The sequence below is a fragment of the Harpegnathos saltator genome, unplaced genomic scaffold (assembly GCF_003227715.2).
Source record: "Harpegnathos saltator strain DR-91 unplaced genomic scaffold, Hsal_v8.6 scaffold75, whole genome shotgun sequence".
Classification (NCBI taxonomy): Eukaryota; Metazoa; Arthropoda; class Insecta; order Hymenoptera; family Formicidae; genus Harpegnathos; species Harpegnathos saltator.
Window position 1 is genome coordinate 184666 of NW_020230593.1, and position 15735 is coordinate 200400.

The window sequence follows — 15735 nt, forward strand, 5'->3', positions numbered from 1 at the left end:
AGTCCTCTTACACCTTTCGTCTTTGTCCCTTTACGTTGTCCAGTTCCGGTTCTTGTTCCGGGCACGCCACTTTCACTCTCGATTTTTGTGTATCCTCCTACTCGTTCCATTCATGTAATAACTTGCAGATCCTTCCCCCTCCTGCGAGCGAGATGGTACGCTCGTATAAATACGCAGATTGCGTTTGGGCCAAGGCATCACATTGCTCTTGAGTCGAACTTGGGCGATTCGACGACGTCCACGGTCGTCCACCCATCAATCTCTCAAAACCGCCCAATTTGGAAGCAGGAAGAAAGAAGTTAGATCCTCCGCGAGATCTAATTTTTAATCAGCAGGGTAAGTTCCATCTCTCTTGTGATTCGCGTATTTCCGCGCAATTTTCCGTCTCGTGACTTTTGCCTCGTTCTCGTGCTTTTAATATCGTTTCGTTAGCATTTACTCGAATTATTCGGAGTTTGGTTTACTTATCGTTCGCTCAAGTCAGCCTTTCAATTTAGCCGAGAAAATTCACGGTCATTACTGTGGTAAGTTCATAATCATTTTACGGGAGTTCCCCGGAAAAATTTGCGGTTGGCCGATGATTATAAATGCGAAGATGCATATTAACTGGGAATCTATCGAGTGAAATGCGCGCTCAGAATTCAGAATCGGGAATCTGGTTCTCCTCATCCTACGTTTCTGATTGGTGCGCGCATCTAACGGCACTTGGTGAACCAGCGCGTCGACTGCCAACAGTCGATCTCGCAGACGTTCGAGTGCTGCTCGAGGATCACCACGAGCACGCTTTTTTGACAAGGATGTCGCGTGTCGAACAGCGGATCGCGATTATTTCGTAGTGCTTGGTGAGAATATCGTATTTATAAGCTCGTCGCCGTTGAAAGACACTGTACCAATTTGCGTTCTTGTGTTTTGGTACGATAAAGTTCACATATGTATATGGGGAGACGTTTCGACGCACATATCTTTTATTATTACTGCCGGATTAAAATTAAAGTAGAGCAAGTGTCGTTAAAATAACGGAGGTAAATTCGCCGTAATGATCGCCGGATGAATATAATTTGCATCTCTATGGTCCGCGTGTGTTGTCCGGCGGGCAGTGATAACGCTGTTACGCGGCGCATCGATTAATTAATTAATTAATCGTGTCGGCACAATTAATGTTAATGCTACATTCCGTTGTAAAAGGCGAATCGATAAAGACGCGTGTTTGCAGGTGCACAGTACCTAGGTGAGCAACAAGAAGGATGCAACTGCAGCGATTGTTGGTAATTCTAGGAGCCGTGTTGACGACGTCGTTGTTGGTGCGCTGTCAGTCTGCCGGCAAAGTTACGTTCCAGGATGCCGCTTCAGAGGGCCAATCGGAGAAACAAGGTACGATGTTTTACCTTCACGAATTACGCACATACGTATATTTTTGGGGACTATAGTTCTTTAACGGTTACAAGTTTCAGTAGTTTGATGTACTTACGATAAGTGCACTCCGTTTTATCGAATCATTTTTCTCTTAAATATCTTCAATTAATTTTGATTTCTGAAAAATTATGAAATACCACAAAGTGGTTAGAAAAAGATATTTACCGAAAATATAAAATTACGAAATCTGAATGAGGGAGAAATTATCCATTTTTTTAAATGAAAAAAATCTTGAAATTTTAATTCAAAATTTATTTGATTTTTAATTTAAGCTGAAGTGTTGTTTCCTTCATTTGATCAGTCTTTAAATTGTCGATATTTAGTCAAATAATTAAACATACGAAATAAAGTCGAAATTAATGTCGAATTTGCAGTTTCAGAGAATCTCGAGGAAACTCCATCGCAACAGAGAGCATACAATCCCATTCCGCACGTGGAAGATCTATTTGAGTACATCGGTTTCGGAACCGGACGAAACACCGATCCATACTTGGCGAGAATCAACGAACGGTGCATCACCGGCGACTTGGCCGAATGCTTCAAGTCCCGTGCCTTGAGTTACTTTTCGGATATTTTCGACCATGCCGAATATACCTTGAGCGACTATGTTCGTGTTAAGCGGATGCCTAACGACGTGGTGACGGAAGCGTATCATCAGCCGTTCGAGTATTCCAATGAGCCTAGGTATAACGTCATTCCCCGTAAACGTAGAAAATAAAATGTCTATATGCGGTGTACATGCGTGTGTGAAAATGACTGCGCGATTGGAAAGAAAATTGCCAAAGCTCCTTGCGAATTTTCGGCAATGTTGAAAAGACTGTAGCTCAAATTGTCCGACGAGGGTCATCCTGCGTATTCTACATTCAAGACAAAGTATGTATCCACCACGCAGGTCCGGGGAATCGGAATGGGACAAGATGCTGAACTTCATGAAAAGGAAAACTGAGAGGTTTATCAAAACGATGTCCTTTGAACTAACCATACCTACCTCGGAGACTGGCCGCAACGGTGCTTACGAGCCGAGATTTCTGGACGAGATCGCCGATGAGATCAACACTCTTGAAAACAAGAAGGACACGCTATTTTGTAAGTATCTCTCCACGATGACAACGTGAAAGCAACTCTTAATAATGATTTTAAGTTCTTGGGAGTTATTTTAATATATTAAGATGCGTATATACCAATCACTAATGCTCATTTGGTCTCGGCGGAGCAAAATTCTTCGCGAAAGTCAACGAGAATTACGAAATTTAATTTCGTTGATTAAATTTAATTAATTAAAATTACGAAATTTAATTTCGTTGATCCTCGTTAAATTAATTACACAATTGCCGCTGTCGATGCAATCTTTGCTCGCTAAGACACGATGGTCGCGCTTGTTTCAGCTCGTCACAAGTTCAGGAAGCTCTTGATACCGATGCTGCTCGTCATCAAACTCTTCAAGCTAAAGCTGCTGCTCTTCTTGCCCCTGATTCTCGGGCTGGTTTCGTTCAAGAAGTTCCTCGGTTTCCTGGTGTTCGCCATACCCGGTCTGATAGGTTTCTTTAAGCTTTACAAAGCGCAGGATTACTATCCGCCGGTTTACACCAAGAACGGTATCGGTCACCCTCAATACGGAATACATCCGGATATCGACTATCACGAGGATCATTACGCAAACGCGGGATCTTATCCTCAGGATCTGGCGTATCGCGGATATCAGCATTACAAGCCGTAACTGATTTATTTAGTACGTCATTCACAGGTTGGAAAGAGGAACGATCAAGCGGACAGTCATATTTTCGGACAGTCGCGCGAGTTGCGTGTAAATATGATGTGCATTTTTGTCGTTTGCTACGAATCATTATCCCGATACGTCATTTCAGGTGTGTTTATTCGTTGTACTTGTATCTGATTGACTCGAATGTGTTGTACATATCGTCAAAGTGTGAATGTGCAAACTGTGACGTTTGTTTTTTTAATAAAAAGCGTGATTCCTCGAGGAATTTGCTATTTTAACTTTAACTGACGTCAGAATCATACGTTATAGGCGAAGATTCGCGATACTCGGAGACATCCGGTTTATATCGGCGTTTGATGGAATGTTGGATGAACATTTCATCACACATATCTGCGTAGGAATGTATGCTTGACTTCTTTTTCTTCGCTGTCGTTTTTGCTCCACTTTTAGCGCGTACGCTGTTTTCGCGAATCGGTACACAACACGTTTGTGTGACACGACGAAAGGACGGACTTGAGAAAAATACGCCTCAAGTGCGAATTTGCTCTCTGAGCAGAGAAACGTCAGATCGCGAGAAAATATTCCGTAATATTTTCTAACGTTCAATATATGTAAACTGGAAATTCTAGAACGGCAAGTAGGGTACGGTGGTTGTCGCGAAAGAAGATTAAACGTAATCGACGGAACTTATAGCTGTTACACGACTTTCCACGCGTATCGTCGATACAAGTCGATAAATTTTCTCTTTCTCTTTTTTTAGGAAATAGACCGTAATCAGTTTATGAAAAGTAAATCGCAAGATTCGAGGTAAGCTTAGACGTTATCAATTACATCGGAAGCTTTTAGACCATCGCTTTAACAACGGCGGAGTAACCCGAAATTCCAAATCCGGAAGAAGAAGTTTGCTCGCCGACGACGATATCATAAGAAATGCAAATTTACCGTCCACGTTAATCGCGCGGGAGGGTATCGTCACCTGGAAATACCAGTCGCATTCCTGATCGCGCGACTTGCCGCGGATCTTTCACGATGCGCTCATTGTTGAAGCGTCTCTTCTAATGGCGTGAAAATCCCGCGTGAGCGAACTTCGAGCCACTTCTCCTTCCCCCCTCTCTCACTCTCTCTCTCTCTCTCTCTCTCTCTCTCTCTCTCTCTCTCTCTCTCTTTCCCTCTTGGTTGATAATTTCTTGCACAGCGAGGAACTATCTTACACGCGAACAGATCCGATACGATTCTCACTCACGATCCGGAGAATCGAACGGAACGGACCCGCTGACCAAGTGGCCTCCTTTGCCGAGAAGACCGGAAGCGGTCGGCCGCCTCGTGGCGATAATTGGAAAGCAACTTGGCGGAAACTCGCGTTGCATCGGTAGATTCTGACCCTTTGACCGCCACGTCAAGTTGTTTCCGTGATGAAGCGGACACAAACTGCAATCTCGACGCACCGTCGAGACCATTGTCAGTTTTTAGCCAATCGATTTTATTTTACACAGATTTTCCACTTTCCATCAATTTTACTTCATTTCCACGAATTTTGTCAACTTGCCGAAACATGTTTAACTTTTAGCGAAATTTTCTACCCATATTTTCTCCATGTCTTCGATATTCTCTTATATAAAGCTGCTACTTCTTTCAGATTTCTGCAGGATATTTCCTTGATGATAAAATTCGAAATAGGAAATGTTGAGGATCGCAAGGTAAAAAAGAAGAATCGACGAAGGAGTCGATGAAAGGAATGGAATGGAAAGATGAGAGAAAGAGAGAGGATAGGGGAGATGTTGTGTCGAGAGAAATTCTTTCTTTCTCTCCCTTTCTCTTTCTCTCTCTCTCTCTCTCTCTCTCTCTCTCTCTCTGTCCCTCTCAATCCATTGAGCTTCCGTTTGCGCTGCGCGCACGGGGTACTTCATGGTGACAATTTACGTACACGATAATAAATGCAATTAATCTTTCTCCTTACGATGGCTGCAAGTGAAAGGAAATTCGAAACAAGCAACGTTATAATGTGACCGTTTGACCGTTTTGCTGGCGGAGAAAACGCAATAATGCGTGCGAACTGGTGCGTTTATAATTGCATGACTTTTTCTTTCTCTCTCTCTCTCTCTCTCTCTCTCTGTCCTCCTCTCGTTCTCTCTTCCTTCTTATCCTGCCCCTCTTTTCTTTTCTTCTGGATATATACGAACATGCATCGTCCATTGAATTGACACACATCCACACACGTGTACTACACGCTGGCTCCGCTGATGGTTCAGCTGCTGGTGCAGCGAAAGCGATGCCGATGGATCCAGATGAGCCGTTCGACTTTTTCGGCTTTTCTATACTTTCTATTAAATGACCGCAAGTGTCGGGGCGGTCGTGCGGAGATTTTTCCACGTGCACTCCTTGATTTGCGACCGCTTCCGCGGCTCGAGTTTGCTCCTCGTTCGACTAATTGCTCCCGTACAAATTCCACGCTTCGTGTACGCACGAGCCGTCCTCTTTTCTCCGGCGGAGTCGCGCTATCTCCTCGCGGCATCGCGACGCGCACAACGGTGCTGAATTAATATCGCGTATTATGAGCGTGGGATCCAGGCGACTGATTCAGCCGCTACGTTGCGCGCTCGTGCGTATGCAAATTAACGCAATCAAGCGCACGCGCGCGCGCGCATGTGAAGCTTCATATTCCATCGCCTTTACGGAGTCATCAACCTTCCAGAATGCTCGCGCCACAGAATGTCGAACATATCACTATTGTGTCGCGGCAATCCGTTAACCGCGGGGAATTCGCGCCTCGCGACTCGCCTGTGGGATATCGAGTATCCGAGGTGATGGAGAGATCTCACATGCGATTTTCGCGCGAAGATCACGCGCGGGGAATTTAGGTAAAACAGATAACAACGGGCGCGATTTCTCTCCAAGTCTCTCCGAGCGGGGTCCTCTATGAGCGAGCGAGCGAGCGAGCGGCTTTAATATAAAACGTGACGCGACTCGATCCCGTCGCGATAAGCGGAAGAAAGACTCGGCTGCGCGTTGCGACACACCGCTACATCCTCATTCGGGCGGCGAGGCTCGCGCTCGTTATCCTGACGAAACATCCGCGCGGAATTCGACGTAACGGTGCACCGGGCACGAAAAACGCTCGTTCTCGTGCGACTCTGCGATGTGATTCGTGCGATGTACGGTCGGACTCTCATCGCGAAATGCACTCGAATTGACATGCGACTGAGAACTTCGAACCGTACTTCGGGAAATTAAGTCGTGCGTGCGACTAAAAATTACATCAAATCGCGCTCAACTGAGAGAATCGGCGATCGTGTCATCGCGCTGGCGAAGAGATCGCTTGACGAGTGGCGAGCGAGCTTTCCCGGCTGGGTCGCGACGTTAACCTATGCGGCCACCAAGCGCGAAAGCCGCTTCTGCGAGAAAACGCGCTGAATTCAGGAACGAACAGGCGGATACGCGGCGATTTTCCTCGATAGGCCTCTCCACGCCCAGCTATATCCATTAGTTCGTAACAAGCGATGCGTTTCCAAGTGGCACTTGGCGCGTTACAGGCTCTCGGGTACCTTTCGACGACGAGGACGCGTCGCGTCGACCGCCTGGCTATTGTACTTCCTTATTTATGCGTACACGCGATGTAAACCGAGGCGAACGAGGCCAGGGACTCGAACGCGTGCGGTCTGAACTAGGGCTGTTACTCTTCGGCAGCTTCGAAGTTCAACTTTGAAACTTCGAAGTTTTTTGCGTCGAAGCTTCGAAGACTAGTCTTTGAAGATATCACTCTTCGAAGCTTCGATATATTTGAAGCTTCAAAGAATACACGGGGCGGTCGTTTTCGAGTCTGCGCTTTTTGTTTCTGCATGCTACGCCATCTCGGTCATATATATATTTTTACATTCCGTGGATAACAAAAGTATCGGCTCGTGATTCAATTCCCGAGCACCTTCGAATTCTCGTAATTTCTGAGTGTTTCGAGAGGGGAAGGTATAAGGCGATCTTTTTGTTGTTGTCTTTTTTTCTTTCCTTTTTCTTTCTTTCTTTCTCTCTTCTCTTTTTCTCTATATATTTTTTCTTTATATATTCTATTTTGTATTTTCTTTCACTTTTATTGCATGAGAATTTTCTTACTCGTTTATTACTTACTGTAGCATTCTTGTACACCAAAGGGGTCAGACCCCCTATATTATTAATAAATAAATGGGTAAATAAAAAGTTCAAAGACTGAAACTTCGAAGGTTCGATGTTTTGAAACTCCGATCGTCGAATAATTTGTATCGAAGCTTCACTTCTTCGAAGCTTCGAACACGAAAACTTCGAAGAAAAATTACACCTCTAGTCTGAACCGTGGAATTCGGAAGCGGCGCTTGCTTAACCCTTAAAGGCTATACCATGAGTGAAATTTCACCCCGTGCGAATTTTGTTTCGGTCTTATCGAATGTTAAATGTTATCCGCTGCACAAACAACAGCCTCTCTATATTTTACTTAATATTCAATCATAATAAACCGTTTATTTAACGTTTTCGGTTTTTAAAATAAAAAAAATGAGATGAAAAAACCTGTGATACCGTTAATATGATTCTCCTCGATGAATACAGATAACTTCTCGTTGTTTTAATGTTTTGCTTTTTAAAATCCTTCCTCCTTCTCCCTTTGGAATAAAACGGTCTTGGTTTTCTACCGCGTGCTTTGTCGCAGAATTAATCCGTCTTTGTTATTGTCAGTATCATCGGGCAATTTTGATCAATTCGTGACAATTTCTGCGTTACCATTATTCTCGCTTCTGCGCTAATTGTTTGTTTGCTTTTCTCGTCACCATTATCGCTATTATCATTACCCGTCTGTCCGCGGGCTCATCAGTCATCGATTAGACGAAAGTCGTCGATCGTAGAGGCAAATCGGCCGCTAATGTCTCGCCTATGGTCACACCTTCGTGCGCCGACGATTGAAAGATGAGCTCCTCGTCGGGGAGTCGTTCCCCCCGCGTAACGGTTTAATCGCACCTCCTGTTGCGCATCGCGCGGCCGGTCGTTAATCAAACGCGCGTTACCGCGCGTACGACTTGGTTAATCGTCGGTGTAACGACACCTGATTCTCGGCCAGGCGCTTTTCGCGGCGCGATGCTGCGTTAATAATTAATGCACCTTATCTGCCACGCCGCGGATGATGAAGACGCCGCCGAGATCCACGGAGATGACGGATAGCTTCGCGGGCGGTGCGCCGAGAGCGATAAATCGCGATAAATCGCGATCCGGGGCAGCTTACCCCTGCGCTCTCGCTCGCCTCTCTTTACTTTCCCCCAAAGATTTTTGCAAGCCGCCGCTTTCTACGCGCTGGCTTTTTCGATCGAGTGACGCGGGCGGATCGCGAGCGAGCTGACGAATGACGCGCTCGCGGCGGAGACGCGGTATCGGGAACGGAAGCAGGCGTCGAAAGATCGCCGGCGAGGTCGCTCATCCAGATCTCGCGCTGACAACGTGCGATTAAGCGTAGCGTCGCCTGCAACCGCACGAGAGAGAGTTTCTCCGGCCGCGGCACCCTGAATAACCCCGTGTGCTTCTGAAGCGACGCGCGCATCCGGCGCCACAATATTGCAAAAATCGCTAAACGTGGCCAAAATAAGAAAAAATAAAAAGCGAAATTTTCGGTTCCCGTTTTCAATATATTTTCTAAAATTGCAAAATTTTCTAAAAGTCCAAATTAATAAGTTATAGTAACATTATGATGAAATCCAATTGTATCGCGAAGATAAGTGAATTCAAATGTACACGTGATGCGAAATAAGGAATAGCCGGGTTATAACCCTCCGAATGATACAACTGATTTTGCGTCAACGCAAATTGTTTCAAAACAATTTTTTATCATGAAAATGATGTTCCCTGTCTAATATCTCATCTGCGTAGTTTTATTTCCAATAAAGAATATATTAGAAAGTTATAAGTATATACAATAAAAGTTAGATTTACAGGACTTACTTTTTATATACAGTTAATCACTTGTATCGTGATATACAAAAATTGCGTCATTTCGCACCATGTTGTACTTTTGTGAAAATAAAGATAAAATATCTATTAATCCTTACGCAGAAAGGCAGAAAGAGCGACATCCAGCGCTTAAAAAAAGTACGATAAAGTTTACGAGCAGAGTTCGACATTCAGTGCGCTTACGATCAGACGCTGTCTACTGCAAGTAATATTGTTCAACACAAAAATTATATCCTCTATCAAAATCCTTTATTCTAGTTAATTTTGCTAATGTTAACTACAAATATAATAATCAATGATAATGTTTAAGCTCTAATTAAATAATGTAGTAAACAATAGTAAAAGTAAAGACTGTAGAGATACGAGAGAGTATCATATAAGAAAAAACTCGAGAATTGCGACGAATGAAGATTTATTTAAAAGACTTCTTCTTCCCTCGGATCCCATCATTTTGTCTTTAAAAAAAGTTTCAGATAAACAAGCCGATCCCTTCCCTGAAGAAGTTATTGAATTGCTTGCAAATCCTGTTGTAGCAAATGCAGTTTCGAACGATGAATAGTTATATTAAATATTTTGTTTAGTTAATAGTTATATGAAGTAAAAAGCAGAAGATAAAAACTAAAACAGGAAATAAAAAACAAAAAAATAAAAAAAAACAAAAAGAAAATAAAAAAACAAAAAAGTAAAAAATAAAATAATAAAATTAGAAAACATGTTATTTTAGTGATAAAGTACTAGTATTTACAATATAGTATGCTTTTCATTCAACTATAGTACATTATACATAGCGACAATATGACTTATGGCCACTATTTGGAGGTTTCGCAACACTGTGCGTGCGGCGGCACGCTTTTCGGGCAATCGCTCGATCTCCGCGCGAGACCTCGCAATTACTGAAGCAGAGGCGCGGCCTCGCGCCTCTGCTCCAGTAATTGCCGCGGACGACGAGTCTGCATTGTTATTATTATTATTATTAGCATCATCGTGCGCGAATATCGTTATCATTAGTCGACTTTCCCACCAAGCGCCTTTTCCGCCGAGCCGTGTCTCGCTACCCTAAAAGTCCATGAGTGCGTAGAGAAAAGTTGGTGAAAAGCGACCATATAAGGTGGCTGAGAGCGCGCCTTCGAGGCCGGGGATGGACGGACGAACGGATGGATGGCCCGCTGGATGGATGGATGGATGGATGGGTGGATGGATCAACGGACCGGCGCGCACAGACTGACGGATAGTGACGCGCGTGCTCTACATCCGTGACACGGTTCTCGCGGCAGGTCGCTGGTAATGGTCCACCGAATGGCGGCGAACGACAGCCAGGAGTCGTTCATGAATCGCGCGGCGCGCGTACGCACGCACGCGCACGCACGCACGCACACGCGCGCGATGGGCCGCTATGCTCGTTCGGGAGGTAGGCAGGTTTACGCGTATGTGCAGAGGTACCGCGGCAAGCTGGGAACCAGTTTGCGATTGCACAGGGACGATGCGTTCGTTCTCCTCCCCCTCGGTGGAGGGGGAGGAAGAGGAGGAGGATGATGACGACGACGACGACGACGACGACGAGCTGAGGCGTGATGGGCGCTCCGTTGCTCCGTTTGCGCGCCTGGTCGTATCACGAAGACCAGCAAAGGACGGCGGGCTGTCCTTTGCAGCAGTGGGACGAGGTCGGTCCTTCGTGTGCGCTCGAGATCGCCGCGCGGATCCCACCACCTGCGACACCGGGACTCGGAGCAGCGTCAAAGGCAAAAGTGCCCACCACTACCGTCGTCCTGACGTCCGCCACCCGGCGGCTGCCATATACCTCCTGCGGGAGGTGGTGGGTCATGACGGTGGCCGGCGACGTCGCGCACACCTAGCGCTAGCGCTAGCGCTAGCGCGTCTAGGGAGGCGGCGTGATCTACGTATATAAAGTCGTCGAGGGCGAGACGCGGGTTCAGAAGCTTCGTAGTGCTCCTCGGTCCGTGCGTCGGGATCGAGAAGAGCGCGCGTTCAAGGGCAATTCGGTGTACGCGGCACGACGTCGACCAGCTGATTGCGAACGTGCCGAGAGAGAGAGAGAGAGAGAGAGAGAGAGAGAGAGAGAGAGAGAGAGAGAGAGAGAGAGAGAGATAGAGAGAGAGAGAGAAGATCCGTCATCGCGTCGCAAATCGCGTCCCCGCCACCCCTTCTTGCGCCTCCCGTAGATCTTCTCCGGCCCAACAGGTGGGTCAATTTGTCGTTTCCGTTATTCTATCGCGAGTCGTCGGTTGCACTCCCGGCAAGGCAGCGTTCGGAATCCTCGGCTTGATTTTATCGCGCGGTCGTTTTAGTGATTGACTGGTTATTGTTAAGTATTGTTTATTTTTACAAGTCGTTCGTGCGCGCGCGCGCGCGCGCGCTCGAGGGTTTCACACCTCGGTCGAGTGAGACGTTGCGTCGAAAACGACTCTTGTTGCTTTTATTTTCTATTGTATTTTGTTTTGTTTTATATTTTGTTGCTGACTCGAAAACACTATGTTTTCGAGAACGGGTCTTTAGTTGTGTTCTGCCTCGTTACTCGAGTCATGTTTCAACTTCGGTCAAGAGTCGTTGCTGACGTCGCGAAATGTTTCAGAAGAGCATCATGAAGGCGATCCTGCTGTTGGTCGTTCTGGGCGTTTGTTCGGCCAATCCGCTGAAGAAGAAGGAGAAGATGAGCGTCGTCGAGCCGCAGACCGCGACGCTGAGCTCGACGGATCGAGCCAAGTACGAGGAGGAGCTGCTCCGCAAGCTCAACTCGAAATGCTCCCAGAACGACATGAGCAGCTGCGTGATGCTGAAGCTGGTGACGTACATGAACAAGCTGCTGAAGAAGGCGTCGATCGAGCTGACAGACGACATTGAGATCCGGAAGACGAGCCAGACGTCGGAGGACGTGATCACGTTCGAGACCGGCAGGAGCAAGGACGATGAGACTCAGGTGCTGGATCTCGTCGCGAATAAGGTTTACGCCTTTGTCAAATCGAGGAGCGTCAAGTGGAGGATCCTGCCCGAGGACGACATCGTCGTGTCCGCGTCCGAGGACGACACCGGCTCGTTGAACTTGGGCCTGTCCATCGAGCGCATCGACAAACCTGTCCAGGACGGTAATTACTTTGCATTCTTCCCGTCAGGAACCGTCAGGTCCCTTCGAAGCGAAGTTGATGTTGTAGCGGGATATTTCTTAGCTGACGTCTTGCCACTAATATCGCAAAATTTTTTTCACGAAGGTCCAAGTGCAAAATGTCATTTGCGGCAATTTTTTATTCTAATCCCAATTTAATAATTCCGACTTAGCGATCTTAATTTAACTGCATCGACGTTCCGAGAGACGTTGCTCCTGCTGAAAAAGGGGGAGGAAAAATTTATCGGGCGGCAGCCCTATTCGTTTCTCCTTCTACCGTTGCTCGCATAAATTCGCCGGCAGATTGAACAGGCCGCGCGCGCCTCGTCGAAATGACGCGTCAGTTTTGGTTTCGTTTGAATTTTCGCCGCGTTCGCGCTCGCACTCGCGCCAAGTTGTGTCACCGACTGCATAAACAGATAACTTTCGCCGGGGCCGTGGCTCATTCATCTGCTCATCACCGAACTTTACTGCTTTCTCCGTGGAAAGTACAATTACGCGCCTTCGCGGCCGCCGCCGCCGGTCGTGTTTCTTTGTCGTTCCCTTGGCTAGAGTTCGCCGAAAGTGAGTGACTACGACAACATCACCCGCCGCCGTCTTTTGCAGGTCGCGGCAAGAAGAACAACCAGATGGGCCCGTTGATCGCAGCCGCTGTCCTGAAGATCGGCCTGATCGGCGGCCTCGCGTTCAAGGCGCTCGCCTTACTGGTCGGCAAAGCTCTCCTCCTATCGAAGATCGCGCTCCTATTGGCCGGCATCATCGGCCTGAAGAAGCTCTTCTCGCATCAGAAGCACGTCACATACGAGGTGGTGGCGCACCCTCATCACAGCTCGAGCCACTCGTTCGAGCACGCCGGCCACGGCGGAGACAGTTACTCCAGCGGCTGGGCCAGGAGTTTCCACGGGGCGACGCCGATCTCCGCTCACCTGGACGCCCACGAGATCGCTTACAAGGCGCACGTCAAATGAACAACTCCCGCGAGCGCAAGAGAGGTCCCAGGAGGTCGCCCAGGCGATCGAGCGACTCGGCTCGTCCAACTCCAAAAGCCCCTGACGCTGTCCTCGGGTCGCCGCCTGGAAACTTGTTCCTGGATCGCGTCGCGGAGAAGCTACCCCGATCGAGTATTTATTGCGCCTCTCTTTGCTCCTCTTTGTCTCCTCTTCATCCCATCTCCACCCACGATCGCTCCTCGTTGTCACACCCGCGAGTCTGAGATCCCGCATGACGGACCACTACGCACGAAACGATGACGACGACGACGACGACGACGACGACGACGACGACGACGACGATAACGAGACACGTGACCGACGTACGAACAGCTCAGGCACGACGTTGAACGACCGACACGGCGACACGACCTCGGCGCGACGTCACATCGCGGATTACAGCGATACGTAGTCCGAGTGGATAAGAGCCTCTCGAAACGCGTACGGTACACGCGCATCGTTAGGCTCTCACCTACTTTCGTGACTGCACTCGAGCATAATCGCGGATTACTGCGAGACTCTTGGTCGTCAGGATATCGGACGCGCCACGCGTGCATGAGCGCCATCATTGGCGTTCTTCCTCATTGTCATTGCTAGTTGATCATTCGGATCTCCATGATAGCTCGCGGAAGCTTTCTCGCGCGGCTAACGTTGCGCGCGCATCAAATGCTAAACCCTCCGACCGTCCGATTTTCCGCTCGTACACTCGTCACGTACTCTTCACGGCGGTACACGACTATCCGACTATCATTTCGCCTTAACGTGTCCAACGGTAGTTTCGTTCTCGAGAAATTCGCTCGTACGTATACGCATACGTATGGCTTCGAATCAGCCGCCGACTGCGGAGCTGAAGACCAGGAACGAGGAAGTATCGCGCTGCATCTTCGTTGCTCATTTTGCGTTTATCTGATTGTTTGCCGGGGCGTTTCTCGAGAGCGAAGCTTCTCTCGTCATCTTTAGCGCGAAATGCGCCGCGTGAACACACGTGGACGTGTTGAAGCCCGCGACTCCGCAAGATCAGCAGGTCTCGCGTGATTTTAGACTGTCTGTGACAGAGAAGTCGCGGAGTGACGTGTAGATAACCGTGAGAAAAACGATCGGAGAGGAGGAATCATCGCGCGAACGGTCGCGGCGATTACACGGTTCGCGCGTCATTAGTCGCGAATTAGAACGTGTCGTTCTCAACGGAGAGTCTTGTAGCGATCCGTTACGGACGCGACGGACGGACGTTTTCGTCACTGCAGACTGCTTTTTGCCAATACCGAATACGCGGACGCATCACGTCAGAATTTCCCACCTTGCAACAGCAAGCCTCCCCCCACCCCACCCCGCCCCACCACACACACACATACATGAAAAGCGCGTGTAACTATGCTTTATTTATAAATCAACCAATCGTGTCTAACTCGCCGTCCTGTCCGATTAACAAGACTACGAGAGTATATGATATTATTTTCCCGTGTTATATATTTTGTGTATAAATAAATAAATATTTATTATTTTTATAGAAACGCGGCCCCTTAGACTCGCAAGTCGTTTCTAGTTGTTCTCGCATTGCGTCCAGCATGATAGCGTTGTCCGTTTGCTCCCTATATTATTTGTTTCTTTTTATATCGTGTAATTTTTTTCTTCTCATTCGTTCAGCCTACGTCCCGCCTTTTTACGTCCTACTCGTCGACTCGCGTCGTGAAACATGACCGTAATAACTGGCTTTTAACGCGACTCCGCGGGCAGAATGAAATGGCCGATAATACTATAATTATAAAATGATGATATCATAACAGAGATAACGCGCTTATTGACCGCTAATGACAATGTTCAAGGGGAAACATGTATTTTCGGGCAGAAATCGCCGAAAGCATGTAATAACACTCGACATGAAGCCCGAGGCTGTCCCCCTTTTTTTTTTAATCGTATAACAAGCGACGTCCCTCTCGAGTGAAACAACTTTCGAGCGAGCCCGTGAGGCGGACACGCTCGACTACGCGTCGGCTAAACACAAGGCGAACTCCGCGAACGATACGCGGACGGTTAGGTGTGTTACGCGCGGTAGGCATTTTAGTCACGATCGTTAGTTGTGGTCTATTTCAGACGGCTTGTAGAACGGACGGGACGAAACATCGCGTAGACGCGAGAATAAAAGTCCCTTCCCCGCGGTTTCACATCCAGGCGATTCATTTCGTTGCTTCTGCGCTCAGGTCAAAACGAAGTCGGCGCGCGCTAGATCCGAAAGTCTCTCACAATGCAGCTCGATCTTGAGAAGTGGCGAAGGAAGAGAAAAGAAAAGGGAGGAAGGAGAGACCGATTTCGCCTTTGTCGCGGAACCGATCATCGCGATCGGATCCCGCGCAGTTTTGCGCACAGCGCGAAACGACGAGAAACCGACGCGCGCATGTGTGTGTGTGTGTGTGTGTGTGTAATTTATTACGTGAGCTTCTTACATAAAGGTCGCTGAGGAACGCAGAGTCAGCGACGATGTCGCGTTAAAATGTCAGACGCAGCGTTCCGCTTCGCGATTCTTAGCGGGACTTTGACGC

The 15735-nt window shown here is 47.7% G+C and overlaps 2 protein-coding genes across 3 annotated transcripts; both read left to right on the forward strand.

Moving 5' to 3' along the window:
- Nucleotides 1-214: 214 nt before the first annotated feature.
- Osi2 (DUF1676 domain-containing protein Osi2) lies at nucleotides 215-3390 on the forward strand. Of its 2 annotated transcripts, none has more exons than XM_011155918.3 (5): nucleotides 215-336; nucleotides 1214-1371; nucleotides 1788-2097; nucleotides 2306-2499; nucleotides 2799-3390. In XM_011155918.3, exons 2-5 carry the CDS (start codon nucleotides 1245-1247, stop codon nucleotides 3128-3130), a joined length of 963 nt encoding a protein of 320 aa, XP_011154220.1. In that variant the 5' UTR covers nucleotides 215-336; nucleotides 1214-1244; the 3' UTR covers nucleotides 3131-3390. The 2 variants fall into 2 exon arrangements, with proteins under 2 accessions (XP_011154220.1, XP_011154211.1); XM_011155909.3 differs by lacking the exon at nucleotides 215-336 and adding an exon at nucleotides 763-842.
- Nucleotides 3391-10998: 7608 nt separating this feature from the next.
- LOC105192055 (uncharacterized) lies at nucleotides 10999-14652 on the forward strand. The gene is made up of 3 exons (XM_011155929.2): nucleotides 10999-11290; nucleotides 11682-12192; nucleotides 12816-14652. The coding sequence occupies exons 2-3, from the start codon at nucleotides 11691-11693 to the stop codon at nucleotides 13175-13177; spliced, it is 864 nt and encodes a 287-aa protein (XP_011154231.1). The 5' UTR covers nucleotides 10999-11290; nucleotides 11682-11690; the 3' UTR covers nucleotides 13178-14652.
- The last annotated feature ends 1083 nt before the right edge of the window (nucleotides 14653-15735 follow it).

Excerpts from the sequence above, each read along its gene's own strand:
- Osi2 (XM_011155918.3), top strand. The coding sequence starts at position 1,245 with ATGCAACTGCAGCGATTGTTGGTAATTCTAGGAGCCGTGTTGACGACG. Across the intron at positions 2,098-2,305 it reads GAGTATTCCAATGAGCCTAG|GTCCGGGGAATCGGAATGGG; the intron begins GTATAACGTCAT and ends TCCACCACGCAG. Across the intron at positions 2,500-2,798 it reads CAAGAAGGACACGCTATTTT|CTCGTCACAAGTTCAGGAAG; the intron begins GTAAGTATCTCT and ends CGCTTGTTTCAG.
- LOC105192055 (XM_011155929.2), top strand. The coding sequence starts at position 11,691 with ATGAAGGCGATCCTGCTGTTGGTCGTTCTGGGCGTTTGTTCGGCCAAT. Across the intron at positions 12,193-12,815 it reads CGACAAACCTGTCCAGGACG|GTCGCGGCAAGAAGAACAAC; the intron begins GTAATTACTTTG and ends CGTCTTTTGCAG.